Source organism: Euphorbia lathyris, chromosome 1 (assembly GCF_963576675.1).
Source record: "Euphorbia lathyris chromosome 1, ddEupLath1.1, whole genome shotgun sequence".
In the NCBI taxonomy this organism is placed as follows: domain Eukaryota; kingdom Viridiplantae; phylum Streptophyta; class Magnoliopsida; order Malpighiales; family Euphorbiaceae; genus Euphorbia; species Euphorbia lathyris.
The window spans coordinates 116,428,986-116,453,242 of NC_088910.1; the positions used below are offsets into that span (position 1 = coordinate 116,428,986).

Sequence of the window (24,257 nt, forward strand, 5' to 3'; positions counted from 1 at the left end):
ATATTCAAGAATTAAAGTTGTTCAGAACGAAATTTACTATGAAACCACATTTTTTATTTTCAAAAATCACATTTTTGGGAGCTTTCTCTCTCTAAAAATTCACTTTGTCTCTCCTAACCAAACAACACCTAAATGACTTCAAAACAAAATTTTTCAAGAATTAAAGTTCCTTAGAATATCATTAACGCTTTGGAATTTTTATTTTTAGCCGTCAATGGTCGTTTTGAGACGTTTAGTGGCAACCGGTGTTAAAAAAATGTAAAGTTCAGTGGCCATACCGGGAAGAAATGAAGTTCAGTGGCCATAATGTGAAAATTGGTAAAGTTCAGTGGTCATGGATGCAATTTACCCAGACTTTATAATGTGTTTTTCAAAATATGAGGACTAAATATTGTGTTAGATAAAAAGCAAGGGACTAATAAATTATTTACCCTTAAATTTTTTTTTTTTTAATGTTCACACGGAATAGTAGAATTAACAAAGTTATTTAAAAAGATAAAGTTTTCACGCTATACAGTTAATCATTTAATCATTATGTAAGTGGAATTTTATTGAGTTATTATGAGGTCAATCTTATCTTATTTGTTGTGGTAGATCATTTTAGTCTTTTTCATGCTTACATGGCTTAACAATAAAATAATTAGTCTTTGAGTTTTAATTTAACAAAAAAAAAAAATACTATCACTGCCAGGATTTCTTCCTTGAAACTCCTTAAACATTACCAAGTAGACTGCAAACTTAAATATAAAATCCAAGTGCCCATATATTTTGAGAAAAGGAGCAGTTAGAACAAATATTACAAAACAATGAAAAAACAAGACCAGAAGCTAGTTGTTGCTTCTTCTACACCTATGGCTTCTTCAGCTCAATCACCTTACCCAACTCCTTCACCATTTTCATTCTCTGTTACCTCTTCTAGGTGGAGCTCTAGACCTCCGATTGATCGAACCACCCTCGTTCTTCGTTCTTTCGCTTTCCTTTTATCTTTTCTATCTGCAGTTTTACTGGCTTCTTCTGCATCATCAAACAAGAATCATCACCATCAGGATCATCTGCCTTATAATTTCACTCGATGCACGAAATTAATGTAAGTTTGCGCCTTCGATTTTAACAGAATTGTGGTGGTTTTTGCTGTTTTAATAGTTTGTGTTAATGTTGATTCATTGTTTATGTAGGTATTGTTTTGTTGTGTACATTTTGGTGTTTGTTTACTCTGCTTTCCAGCTTTTCAAAGGCGTTTGTGACATTGCTCACAGAGGCATTCTTATCTCTGATCATGTCTCTGATTACTCTACCTTCATACTTGATCAGGTAATTCTATAATAAACCTTTATAAAGGCCAGGGGCGAACGGAAGATCCATTGACCCCGACTTAGGGGGAAATAAAGAAAAATTATAATTATTGACAGAAACTTTCATCCTAAATATAAACGTTCTGTCAGTAATTATAGTCTATTCTGGGATTTTGTAACAGATTTAGTATCAGTCACAGAATCCAGGACGGGAAGTGTTGCTGCTGATGCTTAGGTGTTAAAAAATCTACAAATTTTTAACACCTTTTCACCCATTAACCCTCCGAGACTCTGAGCGTTTTAATCGAGCTCCGACACTAATAAAGGCTAATTCATTGTAAATGTATATCAGTTGACAGGTTATTTTCTGGTGTCATCTTGCTCGGTAGCAATAATGGCCATTCAGCAGAACATTGGCAGAAGAAACACATCGTTCTGGAATGCAATTGTGGCTTCAACGAGCATGTCATTTGCAACTTTCCTAGTTATTGCAACTTGCTCTGTTTTATCAGGCTACAAGCTTTGTAAGAGAATTATCTGGTGATGTCAATTTCACCGGCCGAATGTCAACACTCGTAGCCTGTTTAGTTCAGTTGGTAGCTGTTAGCTGTTGCAAGAATTAGTTGTTCGGTATCGTTGTTAATAATTAGCAGATTGATTGCTCTTAACTCACATGAGAAGCGAGTTTTTCTTTCCTTTCCAGATTTTGAAGAATTGGTGATTCTTTTTCGTTCTCCGTTTTAAGCATCAAATTGTCTTAAACTTCATAACAAAAGATTAAGAAAAAAAGAACTGAGAAAAATAAAATTACCGTATCTCGGACAATGAAGTTACAAGAACTGTATCCATCAACTCACCAAAGAAAGTTATGCTGGTAAATAAGATGTCCAATCAATTTAGAACTTCTGAAGGTTTCTTCTCTTTTTGCTCTTCTTCCTCTACTTCTTCTTTTTCTGTCACTGTAAGCTTGCCATCTGTAAACTCACAAGCAAGAAATGTTATCCCAAGCTGTTTCTTCAACTTTTTCACAACAAACACTTCTCGGTCCTCGCAGATCGTTACCACATTGCCTTTCCTACCAAGACGGCCTGTCCTGCCAGCTCGATGTGCATAATGAATAGAGTCAGTTGGCAATTCCAGATTAACGACAAGATCACATTCTGGCACATCTAAACCCCTTGCTGAAAGTTCATTTGTTACTAAAATTCTGATATCTCCGCTTTTAAATTTCTTTAGAATGGTGGATCTGCCTAGCTTGCCGAGATCCCCATGTAGCTCTGCGGCGTTTAACCCACGAGCCTCTAGCTTAAAGACAGTATCTTTTAGCTGCTTAGTGTGGTTCATAAAAACTATCACAGAGTTAGCATCAAGAGCATGAACACATCTTCTTAACATATCGACCTTGTGCTGTAACCTTGTGACACAATAGTAGTGTTTCAAAGCTGGGGGAAGGCTCTGTACTGCTGTCTGCGGTTGCAAATTTGAAGTTGAGCTTGAACCGGATGCAGGCCCTGATGGATTAACAGGTCCAGGGACAGCTATCGATTCGAGTGGGATAACTTTTTTTGCCTGTACGAGAAGTGGATCGCGTCCCCAACTCCTAGCAGCCCTTATGACAGAAAATGGAACTGTTGCAGATACCATGACTGTCTGACGCTCCGCTCGCCTAGCAGTTGAGCTTTTTGATCCATTAGAGTCCGCACTTGATCTCCTACCTACATGGTCCAAAATCCTGTGCATATCCTCCCGGAAATTAAATGAAAGGAGCTGATCAATTTCATCTAAAACCAAATAGCGACAACCATGGGTGTGAAGTTTCCCAGCTGCACTTATCTCTGCAATTCGTCCAGGAGTACCAACAACTATTGATGGCTTGTTTTTCTTCAGAGCATCTTCTTGTCTCGATCGGTTTGCACCCCCAACGAGTTGCTGAACCTCCTTCTTGTTTGCTGGCCCTAACAACTTCTCAACCTCCCTCACAATTTGCATACCTAGCTCCCTAGATGGAGCAACAATAACTGCTTCTATATCTGATCTTTTCCCAGTTTCTTCATTCCGATTAGGAGACTTGTTCCTAAGCGGCCCAACTTCTGATAGTATCGGAAGGAGATAAGCCAACGTTTTACCTGATCCGGTATAAGATTGTATTACAACATCATGACTCTTGAGAATAGTGGGGATAGCTGCAGACTGAACATCTGTAGGAACTTTAAAGCCTTCACGCTCTAACCTTTCTATCAACGGAGATGGAAGGCCAAGCTCCGAAAATGATTGGGCAGAAAAAGGAGCGGATTCTATTTCAATTGATTTTTTCACCCTAACAGCTCTACTTGCATTGCTTTCAACTACCTTCACTTTACTTCTAGGAACTTCAACACTTGCATTGCTTTCAACTGCCTTCACTTTACTTCTGGAGACTTCAATACCCGATTTTACCTTAACTTTGTCATGTTTAGTTGTACTGATTGTGTCTGCTCTTTCAAACTCACTCCTGAATCCCAAGCTAGCAAGAGTAAGAGGCTCCTTGTCTAGCCCAACCCGAGTTGAAAAGCGTAGGTTTCGATTGCACCAAGCTATTCTAGACCCACGGGAAAGCTTCTGCAAGGGTAATGATTCTCCAAAAAGGAGGAGCAACCGCGTAGATGATAATACAGGCATATTTGATTGGTTTAAACTAATAAAACCAATTCATAACAGCTCAAGAACTAACAAGGAAACAACTTTGCGCCAAAAAACCTTGAAATCAAAACAGACGAGCAGAGTTTTCCCTCAATCTGCAATTTCAAGTAGATGAAAAATATAAATTCAAAATTCAGAAAAAAGGAAACTGAAGCTATGTAAAGATTTACAAAAACAACAGCGGCATTTTTCTAAGCCCCATGTGGTTGAGGCATTTCGTCAAACAGTATGAAAGCATAATACTAATATTCCACGGAATCAAAACATATATTGAAAGCTGAAATCATTTCAATAACTGGATATTGTCAATCAAATTAATTTGCGCTACAAATTACTATAATAAATAAGAGAGTGAAATTCTAACCATGTGAGAGGTATGTTGCTTTGATGAACTGTGGCTTCTTCTGGTAGGATGAATATTAGACTGGATGTGGCTCTGCCTTCCCTCGAGGTCGTTTTGCTATCTTATGTGTTGCGGGTCGGGTCGGCCCGGCCCTAACTTCACCTACAATCCATAATCCACATTCAAATCATCCCTGGTCTCAAAGTCAAACCTATGAGTTGACCCCAAGTAATTGGAAAAAATGTTCAAAAATAATTTTATTTATTATTAGTGGAAAATTTTAGAGTACTTCTAGAGTAATATTCCCGACCAATAAATTCATGATATATATATATATATATATATATATATATATATATATATATATATATATATATATTTTCCACCAATCATGTCCATATAATGGTATTCAAAACGATTTTCATTAGTCAGAAGTATTACTCCTGAATTACTGTAAAATTTCTCTTATCAGTTGTAAATTTTAGCTATCAGTGAGGGCACAATAGTAGGAAACCCTTTTTTACATAGTCAATCTGGGTTCAATTTTCACTGGTATCATTGGAGTCTCCATAAATAGAAGAACGAGCCCGCTAACGGGCATCCTGGGGGCGCTAGATAAGAAAAATAATTGGAATTAATTGCTACATTGAAAGAATAAATAAAAGGATGTCATTATTGATCATTAATCATTTTTTTTACTAATTGATCATTAATCATTTTTTTTACTAATTGATCATTAATTACTCCATTTTATTCCCACCAAACATCTCATTCTCTCTATTTTCTATTCCCACCATTTCACCTTCCTTTGGAAATTTTATAATTTTAATTGAAAGAATAAATAAAGTAGTTATTAATTCATTAGAAAAAAGATAATAAATTATAAAAGAATAAATAAACTTGAGTTTCTCATCATCCCATTTCATCTTCCGTTAAGAAAAAAACTCATTCCCTCCATAATATTTTCCACCATTTCACCTTCATTTTGAGATTTTTTCTTTCAATTTTCGCATATTTTTTTTTTCAATTTCTGAAGATGAAATGGTGAGAATAGAAAATAGAGGGAATGAGATATTATGGTGGGAATAAAATGAAGTAATTAATGATCAATTAGTAAAAAATGATTAATGATTAATTAGTTAAAAAAATGATTAATGATCAATTAGTAAAAAATGATTAATAATCAATAATTACATCCTTTTATTTATTCTTTCAATTTAGTAATTAATGATAATTATTTTTCTTATCTAGCGCCCCGGGGGCGCTCGTTAGCTTTTTCCATAGAACAATATGTAAATTTTATCGTAAATTTTAAAACTTTTTCTAACATTGGACCGAATATAGGCCTTGTTTGGAAATTAGTTGTTAGCTTATTACATTAGTTGTTAGCTGTTAGCTGATTACATTAGCTGATTTGATTAGCTATTTGTGTAGACCTGTTTGGTAAAAATTAGCTGATTGATAATAGCGGTTTGTGCAAAAAGACGAATAAGGACATTAATTTTGGCGCAGGAGAAGAAGGAGTCTATCTATTAGGGTTAAAGAAGTCCATTAATTTTAATATTGCAAAACGCTAATTGAAAAAAGCTCCTTTTAAAAGCTTTTTCTAAATTAGCGTTTTCATCCCAAAACTCTCTCCCAAACCTCTCTCCACCAAACACTTCAATTAGCGGTTTCAATGGTCAAACCTCTAAAGTTGGTCAAAACCGCTCTTTTTATCCCAAAACGCTCTTTACCAAACACGGCCATAAGCCTCAACTAGTTTTTTTCATAAAAGTTCTATACAAATAATTTTTAAAATTTTATTATTTCTATAGGTTCCATTTGACTTAGCAAATTCATCTTGAGATATTTCCAACTCTAACTAGTTTTTATTTAACTCTTTAAAATAATCTAAAATATTAACTAATTAAAGTTAATTAGTTAAGTTTGTATTTTGCTCCGATCATGCTAATTATCTTTTTTTGGTAGAAACAGGAAATGAAAAACAAACAACCAAAAGAAAACCTAACCCGGGATCAGCCTAGAGAAACTGACCACAATCCTATCCTCTAATTCTCTATTTGAATATTTATTATTAAAAGTAAATAAAATTTAAAAAAAACAAAGAAAGAAGAAAAAAAAAAGCAATGAAAAATTATAGATAGATAATCAATGACACTACTTAATTTTATTAAAAAGGTAGCTAGTTAAATATTCTCAAGAGTGAGAATCTCATTAAAGTCATCTTGTGGCTTCGTCCTACTTTCGATTCTCTTACCTTCTCCCATATTTATAGGGAGCAAAACCGCGTGGCGGATCGCTTGGCAGCTGCTGGGCATGGGGGGATGTTAGGTGTTTCTACCCTTTCCGTTCCTCCTTCTTTTCTGTTACCTTCTCTTCTTGAGGATATGATTGGGGTCAGTATTCCTAGACTGATCCCGGGTTAGGTTTTTGTTTGTTTGTTTTTGTTTCCTCCCTTCTTACCAAAAAAAAATATTCTCAAGAGTCATATTTTTTTTAATCAACGAACAAAGTCATGTTACTTTCTTAGATATACTCTTAAATAATTAAATGATGTTGTTTATAGAAATAATACATAAATTAGAATTGGTTGAAAAATATTTCCTCATACAATATGCTATTTTAATTGAATAGTTAAAATAACTCTATTTAAAACGACTTGAGCATCATAAGTAATTGTTTCATTATATTTTTATTTTTAGTATTCAGATCGGATTATTTAGATCAAGTTATTTTTAATTTTAATATTCAGATCAAGTTTTAGGTACGGGTAATACAGTAAATTTTTTGTTCAAAGGTATTTTTATAATTTCCTTTTTCCGTAATTTTCATATTGGAAATTGCTTTTATTTCATTGAAGTAGAATTCTCATGAAGCAATTACTTCTACAAGCTATAAATATAATACAATCACATCATCTATATATAATATAAAACAGTAATGATGGATCTGAGGTGTCACTTCCTCCTTTTTTAGTGATAAAAAATGGGTGTTGTTAAACCCAGCCCTATTTTCCCACTCCTAGCCCCGTGAAAGGACGAAATTACCCTTTCATAGGTTTTGGGGTAGAAAATTCACTTTTTTTTCCCTCTCTCAATGCAAGGGCGTATGGGCATCACGCCTCACCACATGGTGGGGCGTGTGAAGATCACGCCTTCCCGTGTGGCCGGGCGTGATAGCCCTACGCCTCACCGAGTGGTCGGACGTATGAGTATCACGCCCGACCACTCGGTGAGGCGTAGGGCTATCACGTCCGGCCACACGGGAAGGCGTGATCTTCACACGTCCGTGTATCGAGAGAGCAAAAAATTGTGTTATGTATCCCGTAAAATTGTGTTATGTATCCCGTATATATGCCGTTAAACCCGTAAATAGTCCGTTAAATGTACTTAACAAAAAAAATTTAAAAACATAAAAATTAAAATAAACATTAATAAACATAAACATTTATAAACGTAATATATACAACAAAAAGTGTTCAAATATATGAGTATCTAGTTCGCCCGACGCCACGCATCCATAAACGCATCCATCTCCCTCTTAATGCGTGGAACATCCTCGTCAGATCGGTGGGTAGCCGCTAGTTGGGTGACACGCCACAACCAGCTAACCCACTGCAAAAAAAAATGTATAAATAAATATTTAAAATTAAACACATATAAACCAATATAAAATAATAATATTAAAAAATAATAAACTTACTAATTCGCTGTTGGCGCGAGAATGCTGTACCGGTCTAGCCTGTGGTGCATGAAGGAGATAGGGATGCGAATACTGCATATACCAACCCATATAAGCAGGATCACAGGCAGTGGGATCGTATCCGACTGGTCGGCATCTCCTCCGATCGATGCCCCGAGCCGATGGAAATCTCCGCCAGGTATCCTCAACTGTGACTAAGGAATGCGTGAGCTTGTACGATAACGACTTCCATGGTCGTACTGCTTTATCAGGTCTAATACGCTCAGCTGGGATAGGCTGAGTATATCCGACCTGTCGCAGCGCTCGGTCGGGCATATACGGCTCGACGATGTCTCTACACCGTATCCAACCGGCGTAGGACACCCGAAGCCGATCATCATCAGCGACAGGACCATAAGGCAACCACGTCACCTGGAAAAAAGTAATACTCAATTATAAAAATAATATACTATAAATAATAATTAAATAAATTCTAGAATTTTATAAATTACCTCTGCCGCCGTCATACGATCCAGCTGCCCCCGAAAGGTATCTAGTCGGGCGGTCGTCTTGCCTGGGACCCCGACCTCCCATCTCAGTGCACGGGCATGGTCAGCTGGGATCAGGTGAGCTCCTCTATGCGGCCGGAAAACCGGAAAATACTCATATATCCATGCCTGCAGTAGGGTCAAACATTCGCATATACCGGAGCAATCTCCTCTGCTCGCTATCCCCAGCTGCCGGTACAACATGGCTAATGTGGCAGAACCCCATGATAGTCCAGCTGCCCCGCTGACACCGCTGTAAACCTCATGAAGATGGGCCGGCCTAATCCTATCTCCACTCTTATCAACAAACAGAGTGGATCCAAGCATAAGCCACATCCACGCCGCTGCCCGAGTAGCGTCATCCCTACCCTCACCCAGTAGCCTCTGTACAGCCGCAACAAATACACCTCCACCTGACCATAAACGACTAGTCGGCAATAGAAGCTCAGCCTGACTCACCCCAAACATCATCATGCACATGGCATGAAGCGAGTCAACAGGGGGAGACTCGGACACCATCTGACCGTCGATCGGGATCGGAAGAATATGCCACACATCATGCAGCTGGATAGTCATCTCACCGAACGGCATGTGGAAGGAGTTCGTATCGGGCTGCCACCGCTCAACGAACGCAGTCAATAACGGAGTGTCGAGGTTCCTGAACATGGCACGTGGAAGGTGGGACAAACCAGTCCTCTCGATCATCTCCCTCAGCTGTAAAATGACACATAAAATTATAAAATTACAGAATGTTTTGTATGTTTATAGTTAAAAATACGAATTACAATAAATGTTGACACACTATATTATGCTTACCTCGGGTGACGCATCAGAAAACCACTGACACAAATCTTTGCATGCTGCTGATCTATTATAGCATGTCAGAAACGACCGAATCTCCCCTCCCAACATCCGTGAGGCAACATGTCCTAGAAAACTAGGAATCACGGAACCATCAACGGGACCACCAGCAACCGGTCCGGTAACTACCCAGCTCTCGTCCTCACTAGCTTTGGAACGTTTGCTTGTCCCTGATAATTATACAAAATTATACTAAATTATACTAGATTATACTAAATTATACTAAAAAATACTCAATTATACTCAATTATACTAAAATTACACAAAATTATACTCAATTATACTAGATTATACTAAATTATACTCAATTATACTAGATTATACAAAAAATACTAGATTATACTAAAAATACTAAATTATACTAGATTATACTAAATTATACTAAATTATACTAAAAATACTAGATTATACTAAATTATACTAAAAAATACTAAAAAAATACTAAATTATACTGAAAAATACTCAATTATACTAGATTATACTAAAAAATACTAGATTATACTATAAATACTAAATTATACTAAAAAAATACTAAAAAATACTAAATTATACTAAAAAATACTCAATTATACTAGATTATACTAAAAAATACTAAATTATACTATAAATACTAAAAAATACCTGTACCCGCAAAACGACCTCCTACGCGCTGGGTCGGCTGTCTCCCCGGGGTCGGCTGCTCATCGCTCTCCTCAACCTCGGGATTATGTGCAACAGCGGACTGTCGCACTGCCCGGGCTGCCACATCGAGGTAGTCCTGCAAAGAATCGCTACCGGACTCTCTGTCATCAAAATCAGTCGCCCCCTCTACGTCATGAATATCGGCCTGATCCGCAATCGGCCCTCTCCTCAACTGCTCCGTCGCAGCCCCTCTCCGCCTACGACCAGATATATCTATACCACGCAATCTCGTATGCCGTGGTGTATCATCCTCGTCCTCCATATCTAGACGACGAGCAGATGACAGGATGGATTTTCCACCCCTAGTAGGCCGCTCCGTCTATATAAAAAAATTATACTAAGTTAATAAAATTGTAAATATACTATAATTATAAAATTATAATAAATTATACTAAAGTTTTAATCAATTTATACCAAAATTATAAAATTACCCTAAATTAATAAAATTGTAAAAATCATGGTAATACTATACTAAAATTAAACTAAAATTAATAAAATGTTAAATAATATAAATTAAACTAAATTAATAAAATTTTAAATAATATAAAATTTAAAAACCCACGTGGGCGTAAGGAAATCACGCCCGAACCATTGGTCGGGCGTATGAGAATCACGCCCTACCAATGGTTCGGGCGTATGAGTATCACGCCCTCCCTACGGTTCGGGCGTATGAGTATCACACCCTACCGTTGGTGAGGGCGTATGGCAATCATGCCCTCACCATTGGTAGGGCGTGATTCTCATACGCCCGAACCGTAGGGAGGGCGTGATACTCATACGCCCGACCTGCGATTCCGGCGAATTCCAACAAAAACCAAACAGATTCGTTACGAGCTCGAATTCAACGAAATAAAGCAGTGAATCTTACCATTTTATCTTTTCCTTTACGTCTTCTCTCGCCATCCATGATTCGGTTCAATGTGTTGTCCGGATTTGAGCAAAAAACGTTTAGGGTTCTAGAGAGGTTTTGGAATTTTTGAAATTTAGTCCAAAGGGTATTTCGGTCAATTCTAAGGGCTAGAGGTGGGAATTAGTGGCTAGGTTTAGTAATCCACTAAAAAATTTAATATATTAATTTTAATTTTATTATATATATTTATCTATAAAAAGATTATTGTATCCGTACTATATCTAAGAGTTCTACAGAATTTAAATTAATCCCTAAAATCTCTCTAATTCTCTACACATCTATATATAATATAAAACAGTAACGATGGAACTGAGGTGTCACTTCCTCATTTTTTAGTGATAAAAAATTTAATATATTAATTTTAATTTTATTATATATATTTATCTATAAAAAGATTATTGTATCCGTACTATATCTAAGAGTTCTACAGAATCTATATATAATATAAAACAGTAACGATGGAACTGAGGTGTCTCTTCCTCATTTTTTTTAGTGATAAAAAATTTAATATATTAATTTTAATTTTATTATATATATATTTATCTATAAAAAGATTATTGTATCCGTACTATATCTAAGAGTTCTACAGAATTTAAATTAATCCCTAAAATCTCTCTAATTCTCTACACATCTATATATCTATATATAATATAAAACAGTAACGATGGAACTGAGGTGTCACTTCCTCCTTTTTTAGTGATAAAAAATTTAATATATTAATTTGAATTTTATTATATATATTTATCTATAAAAAGATTATTGTATCCGTACTATATCTAGGAGTTCTGCAGAATTTAAATTAATCCTTAAAATCTCTCTAATTCTCTACACATCTATATATAATATAAAACAGTAACGATGGAACTGATGTGTCACTTCCTCCTTTTTTAGTGATAAAAAATTTAATATATTAATTTTAATTTTATTATATATATTTTATCTATAAAAAGATTATTTTATCCGTACTATATCTAAGAGTTCTACAGAATTTAAATTAATCCCTAAAATCTCTTTAATTCTCTACACATCTATATATAATATAAAACCGTAACGATGGAACTGAGGTGTCACTTCCTCATTTTTTAGTGATAAAAAATTTAATATATTAATTTTAATTTTATTATATATATTGATCTATAAAAAGATTATTTTATCCGTACTATATCTAAGAGTTCTACAGAATTTAAATTAATCCCTAAAATCTCTCTAATTCTCTACACATCTATATATAATATAAAACAGTAACGATGGAACTGAGGTGTCACTTCCTCATTTTTTTTAGTGATAAAAAATTTAATATATTAATTTTAATTTTATTATATATATTTATCTATAAAAAGATTATTGTATCCGTACTATATCTAAGAGTTCTACAGAATCTATATATAATATAAAACAGTAACGATGGAACTGAGGTGTCTCTTCCTCATTTTTTTTAGTGATAAAAAATTTAATATATTAATTTTAATTTTATTATATATATATTTATCTATAAAAAGATTATTGTATCCGTACTATATCTAAGAGTTCTACAGAATTTAAATTAATCCCTAAAATCTCTCTAATTCTCTACACATCTATATATCTATATATAATATAAAACAGTAACGATGGAACTGAGGTGTCACTTCCTCCTTTTTTAGTGATAAAAAATTTAATATATTAATTTGAATTTTATTATATATATTTATCTATAAAAAGATTATTGTATCCGTACTATATCTAGGAGTTCTGCAGAATTTAAATTAATCCTTAAAATCTCTCTAATTCTCTACACATCTATATATAATATAAAACAGTAACGATGGAACTGATGTGTCACTTCCTCCTTTTTTAGTGATAAAAAATTTAATATATTAATTTTAATTTTATTATATATATTTATCTATAAAAAGATTATTTTATCCGTACTATATCTAAGAGTTCTACAGAATTTAAATTAATCCCTAAAATCTCTTTAATTCTCTACACATCTATATATAATATAAAACCGTAACGATGGAACTGAGGTGTCACTTCCTCATTTTTTAGTGATAAAAAATTTAATATATTAATTTTAATTTTATTATATATATTGATCTATAAAAAGATTATTTTATCCGTACTATATCTAAGAGTTCTACAGAATTTAAATTAATCCCTAAAATCTCTCTAATTCTCTACACATCTATATATAATATAAAACAGTAACGATGGAACTGAGGTGTCACTTCCTCCTTTTTTAGTGATAAAAAATTTAATATATTAATTTTAATTTTATTATGTATATTTATCTATAAAAAGATTATTTTATCCCATGTATCTAAGATTACTACAGAATTTAAATTAATCCCTAAAATCTCTCTAATTCTCTACATATCTATCTATATATAATATAAAACAGTAACGATGGAACTGAGGTGTTACTTCCTCCTTTTTTACTGATAAAAAATATAATATAATATATAATATATTAGTTTTTATTTTATTATTATATTTATCTATAAAAATATTATTTAAAGTAAATGTGAAAATCAAATAATAATATTTAATTTATATAACACATTTATGTCATTAATTGTAATTATTAGATTGTATTTTTATTAATATTTATATATTAAGATGAATCTGTGCATCGCACGGGCCAAAAACTAGTTTACAAACTACAACACAACCAATCCAATTAATCAAACCAATCAATGAAATTAAATTCAAAAGTCTCGATCCAAAAACAGATGACAATGATCTTGAACTTTTATTTAGTCAATTTAGCAAGCATTTAGCTCTCCTCAACATCAATTTGACATCGAGATACTATTTACTTTAATAGTCATTTATATTTTCTTTTTGTAAGTTTTCTATTTTTCAAGCTCAAAAAGGTTCGTGCATCTTTTCAATACAATATTTATCAATTCGCTTAATTAATTCTCATTCAATGCGAAATTAATTTCGAACCTAATTGTTTCTATATTTTTTACTCTCACAATCCTCTTATTAGAAGTGAACCACGCTTCAAACAATCAAGTAGCTTACACGTTTTGAGATACAAGAATCGTTAATACTCTCGCAAGTTTCCTTTATTTCAAAAAAAAGGAAAAATATATTAATCCATTACCACAATCTCACTCGTACAAGCCTCCTCACTTTTCCTCCAAGATTCAGAGTAAATAGGATCAGGGTTCCAATTAAGGTGGAAGAGGAAACCTTCTAGATGAAGGCTGCTAGGGACATTTTTGTTTGGCCCACCTAGAACCACTTAATTTAAAAGCCTTGAATGCTTTCCTTCTTCTTGGTCAGAAAATCCTTTCTCCGAGAACTCATATTCTAATAGAAAACATCATCAATCTTTTTCTTTATAGGTCACCATAACCTACAAAACATAGCTCCGGTCAAGTTCAAGTTCAAGTCCTTGCAAATCTTCGTACAATTCTAGCTAAGAGTTGGGTGATATCTGAGTAGGTCTCGAATTGAAATCTTGGAGGATGTCTATAATACTATGTGGAAGTGGAAACCTTATGCCCCACTCTAATAACAAAGTGAAGAGTCATAGGTGCCCATCTAGTCCGGAATCGTGTTGTTGTCCTAAAATGATAAATATATCTCCATCTTCTTAAGTTATGGGATTGTGTCTTAAACCTAGAAGCCGATTGACAGTCAAAGTAGAGGGACATTCCCAGACATGGGGATTTGATTGCTCAGTGGGGTTCATTTGGTTAGTAGAAGTTTGTTTCTTAGGAGCCATTTTCTCAAAATCACTAGAAGAAAGATCATTAGTAAGCTCAGGCATTTGAGATTTATGAGAATTATTTCTAATCAAAACTTTCATACAACAAAGAAAAAAGAAAGAAAGAAAAAAAAAGAACACTTACTAGTTAAATTTTTTTGGTAAAACCTATGAAGAGAATGAGAATTTGGAGAAGATAAGAGCGTGGAAGAAAAGACGAGAAAGAAAATTCCTTCCCCTTTTTATTAATTACTGAATTTAAGAAGTCAAAATGGTAGCTTTAACGAGTATCATTACAAGCACACCGCTCAATAAACCCCCAAAACCCTTTTGTTTCCTTCCATTTCGAAGCGATGTCATGCTTCCCAGTACAACTATTTCTAATGGAATGACATCTTTCATTTAAAATGGCACTCATAAAGGATCACGTGTTCTGTTAGATAACGTCAACACGTATTGTTTCTCAACTATCTAAATGGAGGAATTAGACATCACATGCGAGAAGAAATATTCATTTTTCGATGAATGTTGCAACACCCTTAACTTGATCCACCCATTTTACTTTAGCTTCCATTGAACTGAAAAATTACATAAGACATTGCTTCTCTGAACCACAAACCTAACAAAGTCCTCAAGAACTTCGGCTGACCAAAGGGAGAGACATATGATAACAAACGAACAATCACACCGTTCATGGATCAATGACCGCGTCTCGACTAGTGCATAACTGTCATTGCCATGTGGATCAATAAGAAGGAGTCATGGATTCGTAAGATATCAATCTCTATATTCATGTTTTTTTATTACTATATAACAACTTTATCTGCCAAATCTCACCAGGCCCATTAGAGGAATTTTCCACTAATGGTCTTACACGTGTCCTGAGTTTTTATCAACGTGCACAAAATGCCAAATTACTAGGATTATCCCTTACACCCTTATAGATAGAAAATGTAGTTACGAAATTACTCTTAAGCGTTCCTCTTCGTATTTTCCACAATATTATTCATTAGTAATCAATCATATATATATATATATGAAAAAAATGATATGTGATTCTAAAATTTAAAATCCAAATATTTCTTTCAATTTACAAAGAGTCCAACCCAAGTTTATTATGAAAAAATATATAATAATGATGTATATATTAAAACTAATTGATATACAAGACGGAAAAACAGACAACAAAGTATTTTTTTTAAATGATGTATGCAATCCACACAATTTTTTTTAGGGAAAATTACACAGAAATTCCTATTTTAAAAACTATTTACAACTATGTTAAGTCATAATTTTGGATTATGTCAAATTAGTTAAAATCAGTACTTTTAATATATTTAAAGATTAAAATTTATAAATTTGAAGTCTATAATATATTGTTTACGGTTTATAGTTTATGAATTGGAGTCTAGAATCTTTAAATTACTATGTAAAATCATAATATATAGAAAATAATGACATAATAATAATTAAGTTTGGTGATATGATTTAATTGTAATTTTGTATTTAATTATGATATTCATGTAATTGACCCTTTTTTTTATGGGACAATCCACACAATTTGAGTACGCAGGAAATAAAATTAGGCAAAAACTATTATTATCTTTTATTTGGATATATTAAGTTCCTAATTATTATTTTTTTTTGTCTCATTAAACCATTGATGACCAAATTAGTAAGTTATGAACATAAAATTCGGTTAACAGACTGTTATTTGTTATACCTGAATTCGAAATTTATATATTTTAATTTGAATGTGTAATGTGTCTATAGAAAAACTATAGAAACCTTAATTGAAACTGTAAAAAATATTTTTTTAATAATTTCAAATACAGATGAAGTTAATAATATATTTTTAATAAAATTAAATGTTCACAATTTACTAATTAGATCATAAAAGGTTTAATGAGACCAAAAATAAATGATATAGAGTATCCAAATAAAAAATTAAAAGCTTAATGAACAAAAAAATCAGGGCCTAATAATACTTTTTGCCATAAAATTACACCATTTAGCGGTAAAATTAGGTTATTTCTATATATTTTCTTTTTATTTCTCATTTACTGCCACGTCACGGTAGAAGGACTGGACAAGAATTTGACGGTAGAAGAACCGTAGAAGAATTACCAAAGCATTACCGGCTTCTTAAACCCTAAACCCTTATTTCCCTCATTTTCCGTCCAGCCGACTAATCATGTACTTACCGATGCTAATTCAACGATCCAGAACTCTATCGGACCATCTCCCAAGTCGAATCTTCACCAGGCTTATGGGTGGGGGGCCACGGACATTTCCCGGCGGCCTCAACAAGTGGCAGTGGAAGCGCATGCACGAGAAACGAGCCAAAGAGAAAGAAAAACGACTCCTCGAACAAGAGAAGCAGGTCTACCAAGCCAGAGTCCGTTCCCAAATTAGAGCCATGGTCGCCGGAATTCCTGACCCGGCTTCCGACCCTGATACTGACACAGCGTCTTACAGCCCTATGAGCCCCAATGACCATGTCAAAGCCCTGGCTGATCGTTTCATGAAAGAAGGCGCTGAGGACTTATGGAATGAAAAAGATGGTCCGTTGAAATGCCATGAAAGGCCTGCACCGATTCTGTCGAATCAACGGCCTGGGTCGATGAATTCGCCGGTTGATTTGAGAAAATTGACTGAAGGGCGTGAGGGCGTGAATCCGAGCTATGGTTTTAATTATACAACAGCAAGGGATTATTCAGTGCAGAGAAGCTCGTATTTTGCCATTAAAAGTAATTCGGTGAAGCCATTTACCAAATTTAATACGAATGAGAGTTCTCCAAGTAATGATGCTTTAGAAAATGGCTCCAGAAATCTTTCGGTGAAGAATATAGCAACTGATTTGGCTAAGAAGCGTGACAATGCTAGTAGTTCTATTAAGAAGAGAAGCATTTCTCCTCAGAAATTCAAGAGTTTCCGGAGAAATGAGAGTTCTTCGAGTGATGATGAGGATGAGGATTATGGGTTTGAATCAGATGACAACAGGGAAACCCGAAGGAAAAGTGTGAGAGAGATCGGAAGTAGAGCTGCTTTAGGGAAGTACGATGTGAAAACTACAAAAAGAGTGCCGCTGAAGGAGCTTGAGAAGGAGAGGGATTTCGAAAAGGAGTTGGAGTTGATTAGGCATGAACTTGGAAAGAAAAAATTGGTTAAAAATGAAGCAGAGAGGAGTGATACAGTCCGGGAGGAATCTGTTCTCAGCCAGAAAAGGTAAGGGTTCCCCCTCCTCCTTCTTCAGTATTAAGCTGTTTAAAAATATAAGTAATTTTCCACTGTTTTGTTGCTATGGAAAAGGATTTTGAGGAGACCTCTGTAGTATTAGGAAAAACAGTGGCATCTCAACTGTGGGTACTCTATATATTTGGTGATCTATCTGTTAATAAGTGATTCCTGTCTTGTCTTTTCAGGTTTGATGAATGTGGTTTATCTCCATTGACTGTGAAGGCGCTCACAGCAGCTGGATATATTCATATGACCAGAGTGCAGGAAGCTACTTTATCTCTTAGCCTAGAAGGTGTGTTACTGTGGCTAATGTTTTGTCTTCAATTTTGCAATTTATCTATAATAGTGTAGTCATTTAATTCATAATTGGGAGTGTAAATTGTGCCTGATATTCTCATTTTTTTTTTGTTACATGGAAGGAACCAGCATGATAATGAACAAAGACAACATTCTTAAAAGGAATAGAATTAGAAATAGATTGAACCTTTTATCGATTGATATATGTGATGGCGTCTGTTTTCAGAAATTGATGCAAAATTTATTAATCTGATTACCTTATTTTGTTAGAGTAGCATTGTTATTTTTCAATAATGTGAATTTATGAGATATATTTCTTATTTGATGCTAGAGCAGGCAAAGATGCTTTGGTTAAAGCCAAAACTGGCACTGGAAAAAGTGCAGCTTTTTTGGTATGTTGCAACTTCCTTGGCATTTTCCATTGAATTAACCTGTTACATTTAAGGTTATGTGTATTCGCTGCTAAACACAAACAGCTTCCTGCAATTGAAACAGTTTTGAAATCAAAAGGTGGCACTAGACATCCACGGAAGGCTCCAATATATGTTCTTATTCTCTGCCCCACTAGAGAATTGGCAAGTCAGTTAGCTGCAGAAGCAAATGCAATGCTGAAGTACCATGATGGCATAGGTGTGCTGACGCTAATTGGAGGTACACGTTTCAAGGATGATCAGAAACGTCTGGAATCAGATCCTTGCCAGGTTGGGCCTTATTTTATGTTTGATTCAACTGAAGACTCATTTCATGAAGTATGTTCATGTGCATAAGGGAAATAATATGTTAGTTTTCTAATTGATAGCACAAACTTATATCATTTTCTCTGAACCTTTTCATAGATAGTTGTTGCAACTCCTGGTCGGCTGCTGGATCACATAGAGAATGAAGGTGGTCTATCTATGAGTTTGATGGCATTGAGGATGCTTATTCTTGATGAAGCTGACCATTTATTAGACCTGGGCTTCCGGAAAGATGTGGAAAAGTTAGTTGACTGTTTGCCCCGGCAGCGGCAATCCTTGATGTTCTCAGCAACAATTCCAAAGGAGGTCTGAGATTCCTTGATCCCTTTCTTGATGGTTCAAATCAGATATCTATATGCTCATGACTGTATTCTGATAAGATATTGTTGGACCATGTGTACACAGGTTCGCCGAATATCTCAGCTTGTATTGAAAAGGGAGCATGATTTTGTTGACACTGTAGGCCTGGGTTGTGTAGAAACTCCTCTTAAGGTATATACTAGACCATTCTTGCTTGCCTTGTAAGCTTACAGCTGGGAAGTTTATAGTAAATGTATTAGTTTTAACAACTTAACATCCAGATGCTGGTTTCATAGCAGAAATTTTATGCCGTGAAGTGAATGTGGACTTTCTAAATGCAGGTCAAGCAGTCTTTGCTGGTCGTTCCACATGAATGGCATTTTCATATAGTGCATCATATCTTGAAAGAACATATTCTACAAACTTCTGAGTACAAGGTATTGTTTTTTTCTTTCTAAATGACATTTCTTTCGGGTATGTATTTTATAAGGCTTTGACATTTAAATTGCATTCAGGTCATTGTTTTCTGTACAACTGCGATGGTAACATCACTTATGTACATGCTTCTCCGAGAAATGAAACTGAATGTCAGGGAGATCCACTCTAGAAAGCCTCAATTATATCGAGCTCGTGTCTCTGACGAGTTCAAGGAATCCAAACGTTTAATTCTTGTTACGTCTGATGTATCAGCTCGTGGAATGAATTATCCTGATGTTACCTTGGTCATTCAGGTACTTATCAAGCTTGAGAAATTTATTTACTGCCTGAATGCTTAAGATCTTAAACATGGTATAACAAAGGCTTGTTGTGGAATGTTTTATATGATTACAGCTACAAGTTTAAAGAATTGGACTGATGTTGTGATGCTTCTCAAGCGATAACTTAATTGGCTCAATTTTTCTGGTTATAACTACTAAAATGTATAATTTATGACGACACAAGAAAGCAATTAACTTTGTAATTCTGGGAAAAATGCATGGACTTGCATGATGTTTGGAGGCATTTTACCATGTTTTTTTTTCCTGAGAGAAGGTTGTATTAGTATGATATGGAGCTAAAGAAAAAAATGGCTTACCATATGAAAAACTGGTTGTATTCTGCATTTTACTATGCATACCTCATTTATGATTTCTGTGAAATAATGTGTTTGTCATTATAAGAGGGCGAGCCTTGGCGCAACGGTAAAACGTTGTTGTCGTGTGACCAGAGGTCACGGGTTCGAGTCTTAGGAGCGGCCTCTTGCCAATTAAATTGGCAAGGGAAGGCTTGCCCCCAATACACCCTTGTGGTGGGACCCCTCCCCGGACCCTCGCTCAGCGGGGACGCGTAATGCGACCGGGCCGCCAGAATGAAATGTGTTTGTCATTATAATAATCAGGTTGGTGTCCCCGATGACCGGGAAGAATACATACATCGTCTTGGGAGGACAGGACGTCAAGGCAAAGATGGAGAGGGGATCTTATTGCTTGCGCCTTGGGAAGAGTATTTCCTGGATGAATTAGAAGACCTGCCCCTTGATAAAATTTCTTCACCTTTCATAGATCCAGAAACTAAACTTAAGGTACATTTCTAACTGATGTATTTCTGCTTGTGCGGATATATACTGAATTCTAGTCAAACATTCAGGTGTTGGATTTTTAAACTGAAATAGAACAGTGGCATTTTTATTTTGAAAGAGTATATACTATCTACGTGGCATTTAGAAGTTCATTGAGGCCACCCATATCGTTATGCCATTGAACTTCGGAATAGATTTAATTTTTTCAAATGGCCCTTGTTGACAGATACAACATTTCTTGTATTTCTTAAGTTGAATATGCATCAATAGTTAGCATATTGATATTGGATATTACCCAACATGTTTAGTTCTTCACGAAAAACTGATAAAGCACTGCAATTCATATCTGTGCTTGCTGACCTTTTGGAGATTATTTACTTTCTCAGGTGGATGATTCAATGTCAAAGATCGACAGTAGTACCAAAGAAGCAGCATATCATGCTTGGCTAGGTTATTATAACTCAATCAGGCAAATTGGCAGGGATAAAACCATGCTCGTTGAGCTTGCCAACAAATTTTCCGAGTCAATAGGTTTGCAAAAGCCTCCTTCCCTGTTCAGAAAAACAGCACTAAAAATGGGATTGAAAGATATTCCTGGTATCCGAATCCGACCATAATGCTTACTTACTAACAGCCTGATGAAGCAGCTGCTGATTACAATGGTGCAAAGATCCAGGTTCAACTTGAAAACTCGTGTATATGCTTAGTCGTATGCCATGCGTTTAATGTTTAGTATTGCATTAGTTTCACATGAATTGGCTTCACATGATCATATTCTGAGTTTTGATTAAGGAACAAAGGATCTGATAGCAGGCTCACATCCATAGGATTTATGCAATTTGTAAATTGATCTCTGTTGCATTCATTTATTTCATACAATTTATACCCAAAGACTTGGGCTCTGCAAACCAATATAAGAGCCGTGCTGTGATTTCTTCGTCACTTTGATGTGCCTTGTCATAATTGCAAAATGTTACGATATAACTTGTACAACTGTTCGATACGTATTAGCGAAATGAGCACTCAAGTAGTTGTGTTCTTGTGTTTCAGAAACTCAATGATCTAGTAGTACAAATATGCTGTTTTGATGTGAACAAATTAGGGAGCTGCAAATATCTTCTTTTCTATAATGAAACTGGTCTGAATTTCAACAGATCTAATCATGTTGATACTACCTATTCAAACATAAAATAAGTTCGTTCTGCTATTGATAGGATAGCTGATAATGTACGTTGATGGACTTTGAATATAATCTATTTAAGAAAGATTAATTTTAATCTACCTTTTCTAAATTGGGTTAATATACATATTTGTCCCTGTATTTTTCCGTTTTAGCACATATATCCCTGTATCAGAAAAACACATAAATATATCCTTATATTTTTCAAATACCACCAAAAATACCCTAAACTAACAGATTAAACTTATTTGACTAACGGTCAACACGGTCAGCCTCCTTATTAAAAGGACCTTCCATAGATTAGTTGACACCTGTTTTTCATTTAACCCAGCTCATCAGTTTAAAAAGCTCATTAACTGATTTTTTTCTTATAATAGAACCTTGTATTAAATATTAGAAATATCTTTGAGAATACAAGATGAAATAGAAGCAGGGACATGGTTCAACAAAATATGAGGAGAAGATAAATTAGCATCCCATTTTGCAAGGTTGTGTGCTGCTGAATTTTGAGTTCTTCCTTCATGGCTGAAAACGGCTTCTTCAAAGGATGATGCAGCTTGGAGAATAATTTGGACAATTGTGTCAAAGTAACTCACATCTTTGGCCCCATTGATAACTGCAGGTGACCTTTCATCATCTTCCACATATAATAAATGCATCGTCTTCCACGCAGAAAATCCCAAAAACACACACCATAAAATCAAACTTTGCAAAAAATCCCAAAAACATAGACCATAAAATCAAACTTTCTCCACCTCCACCTCCACCGTTCTCCGATTTCTATTGCTGCTGATCTCCACCTTCGTATGTCGTTTGTCACCGGCCGTCTCTCATTGGCTCACCTATGAATTTTAGTTCTGGCTCTTCTTCCTTCCTACATCTTTCAACCAATTACATAGGGCTGTAATCGAGCCGAGCCGAGCCGAGCTTTGGTCTGTTCAAGCTTTGCTCGCTATAAAATTAACGAGCTCGAGCCCGAGCCGAGCTTGTTATAAAATTAACGAGCCGAGCCCGAGCCGAGCTTTGGCTTGCTCAACGAGCTTGAGCCGAGCTTCGAGCTTGTTTCGAGCCCAAAATCCTCTTTTGGACTTAGTTCATTAAGAAAATTATCAAACCATGAATTGTTTGTGAGTAAATTGTTAATTATATTTGTGAAGTTTGCTCGCAAATAACTCTTTAATTGTGTACATGAACAAGCTCACAAGCAAAGTTCGTGAATAAATAAACAAGATGCTTACAAATAGTTCGTCTATTACTCATTTATTATGTTTGTGAACGAACTCATCTAATAGCAAATGAAATAATATTAAGTTTAGATATTTATGAACTAACACAAAACTATATAGTTTTCTACAAAACTAAAATTTGTTCATAAATGTTCTAATCGAGCCTGCTCGCGAGCTTTCGAGCCGAGCTTTGACCTGCTCAAGCTTGGCTCGTTTACGAACCGAGCCAGTAAATCGTGTTCACGAGTGGCTCGTTTACAAATCGAGCCGAGTCGAGCCGAGCTTTTATCGACCGATCACCGAGCCACTCATGAGCGGCTCTGTTCATTTACAGCCCTACAATTAAAGAATAAAATTAACAATCAAATTTTAGTTATGATTTGTTGTAATATTAAAGAAGAAACTTAGCAGAATTTCAATTCTGGCAATACAACTAAACACACATGTTGGTTTATTTTTAATTAGGATATGAAAGAAAGAATTTTCTTTATCACGAGAAGAAAAGCAATGGAGAACGGAGGCGGTCTGGAAGAGCTGCGGTGGAAATCGGAAGCGGCATTAGAACGACGGCGGTATAGATCGGTGGCTCTGGATTTTGTATCAAACTAACAGGAAGAACATGGAAGAATATATTTTATGTATAGGTGTCAAACAATGAATGAGAGATATTTTTTATATGTAATAAAAATATTAAATTGATTAAGTGGAGTACAAGTGTCAAACAATGAATGGGAGGTATTTTCTGTGTATTGGACCGTTAGTCAAATAAACTTAGTTTGTTAAATTAGGGTATTTTTGGTGGTATTTGAAAAATATAAGGATATATTTATGTGTTTATTTGATATAGGGATATATGTGCTAAAACAGAAAAATACAATGACAAATATGTGTATTAACCTTTCTAAATTTGACTGTCACATTATACCTTTCAAACAACTTTATCTCAATAAAATAGAGCTAAAACCGATTTACTAATGTTAGTTAAATTAAACCTGCATTTCTTTCTAAAACGTTATCA

At 34.8% G+C, this 24,257-nt stretch overlaps 3 protein-coding genes across 7 annotated transcripts; 2 read left to right on the forward strand and 1 right to left on the reverse strand.

Moving 5' to 3' along the window:
- Positions 1-705: 705 nt before the first annotated feature.
- Positions 706-4,402, reverse strand: LOC136210747 (DEAD-box ATP-dependent RNA helicase 47, mitochondrial). Of its 2 annotated transcripts, none has more exons than XR_010678185.1 (3): positions 4,336-4,402; positions 2,104-4,066; positions 706-1,014 (listed from the first exon to the last, which is right to left on the reverse strand). XR_010678185.1 is itself a non-coding variant. In XM_066002138.1 (3 exons), exon 2 carries the CDS (start codon positions 3,948-3,950, stop codon positions 2,184-2,186), a length of 1,767 nt encoding a protein of 588 aa, XP_065858210.1. In that variant the 5' UTR covers positions 3,951-4,066; positions 4,336-4,402; the 3' UTR covers positions 706-1,014; positions 2,150-2,183. The 2 variants fall into 2 exon arrangements, 1 of the variants encoding a protein (XP_065858210.1); XM_066002138.1 differs by having other exon boundaries at positions 2,150-4,066.
- On the forward strand, positions 807-1,994 carry LOC136210748 (CASP-like protein 4A4). The gene is made up of 3 exons (XM_066002139.1): positions 807-1,087; positions 1,176-1,311; positions 1,645-1,994. Exons 1-3 carry the CDS (start codon positions 807-809, stop codon positions 1,834-1,836), a joined length of 609 nt encoding a protein of 202 aa, XP_065858211.1. The 3' UTR covers positions 1,837-1,994.
- Positions 4,403-16,782: 12,380 nt separating the features above from the next.
- Positions 16,783-24,000, forward strand: LOC136210750 (probable DEAD-box ATP-dependent RNA helicase 48). Of its 4 annotated transcripts, XR_010678187.1 has the most exons (12): positions 16,787-17,929; positions 18,127-18,233; positions 18,575-18,630; positions 18,715-18,939; positions 19,075-19,281; positions 19,381-19,467; positions 19,617-19,712; positions 19,791-20,006; positions 20,654-20,836; positions 21,220-21,509; positions 22,502-22,635; positions 23,705-24,000. XR_010678187.1 is itself a non-coding variant. In XM_066002140.1 (10 exons), the coding sequence occupies exons 1-10, from the start codon at positions 16,896-16,898 to the stop codon at positions 21,448-21,450; spliced, it is 2,442 nt and encodes an 813-aa protein (XP_065858212.1). In that variant the 5' UTR covers positions 16,788-16,895; the 3' UTR covers positions 21,451-21,877. The 4 variants fall into 4 exon arrangements, 2 of the variants coding, with proteins under 2 accessions (XP_065858213.1, XP_065858212.1); XR_010678186.1 differs by lacking the exon at positions 22,502-22,635 and having other exon boundaries at positions 23,705-23,998; XM_066002140.1 differs by lacking the exons at positions 22,502-22,635; positions 23,705-24,000 and having other exon boundaries at positions 16,788-17,929; positions 21,220-21,877.
- Positions 24,001-24,257: the final 257 nt, after the last annotated feature.

Bases quoted from the DNA above. Each gene is read 5' to 3' on its own strand.
- LOC136210748 (XM_066002139.1), top strand. From the start codon at position 807: ATGAAAAAACAAGACCAGAAGCTAGTTGTTGCTTCTTCTACACCTATG. The intron at 1,088-1,175 runs GTAAGTTTGCGC...TTGTTTATGTAG, and splicing joins ACTCGATGCACGAAATTAAT to GTATTGTTTTGTTGTGTACA. The intron at 1,312-1,644 runs GTAATTCTATAA...AATGTATATCAG, and splicing joins CTACCTTCATACTTGATCAG to TTGACAGGTTATTTTCTGGT.
- LOC136210747 (XM_066002138.1), bottom strand. From the start codon at position 3,950: ATGCCTGTATTATCATCTACGCGGTTGCTCCTCCTTTTTGGAGAATCA.
- LOC136210750 (XM_066002140.1), top strand. From the start codon at position 16,896: ATGTACTTACCGATGCTAATTCAACGATCCAGAACTCTATCGGACCAT. The intron at 18,631-18,714 runs GTATGTTGCAAC...AAACACAAACAG, and splicing joins GAAAAAGTGCAGCTTTTTTG to CTTCCTGCAATTGAAACAGT. The intron at 19,713-19,790 runs GTATTGTTTTTT...AATTGCATTCAG, and splicing joins TACAAACTTCTGAGTACAAG to GTCATTGTTTTCTGTACAAC.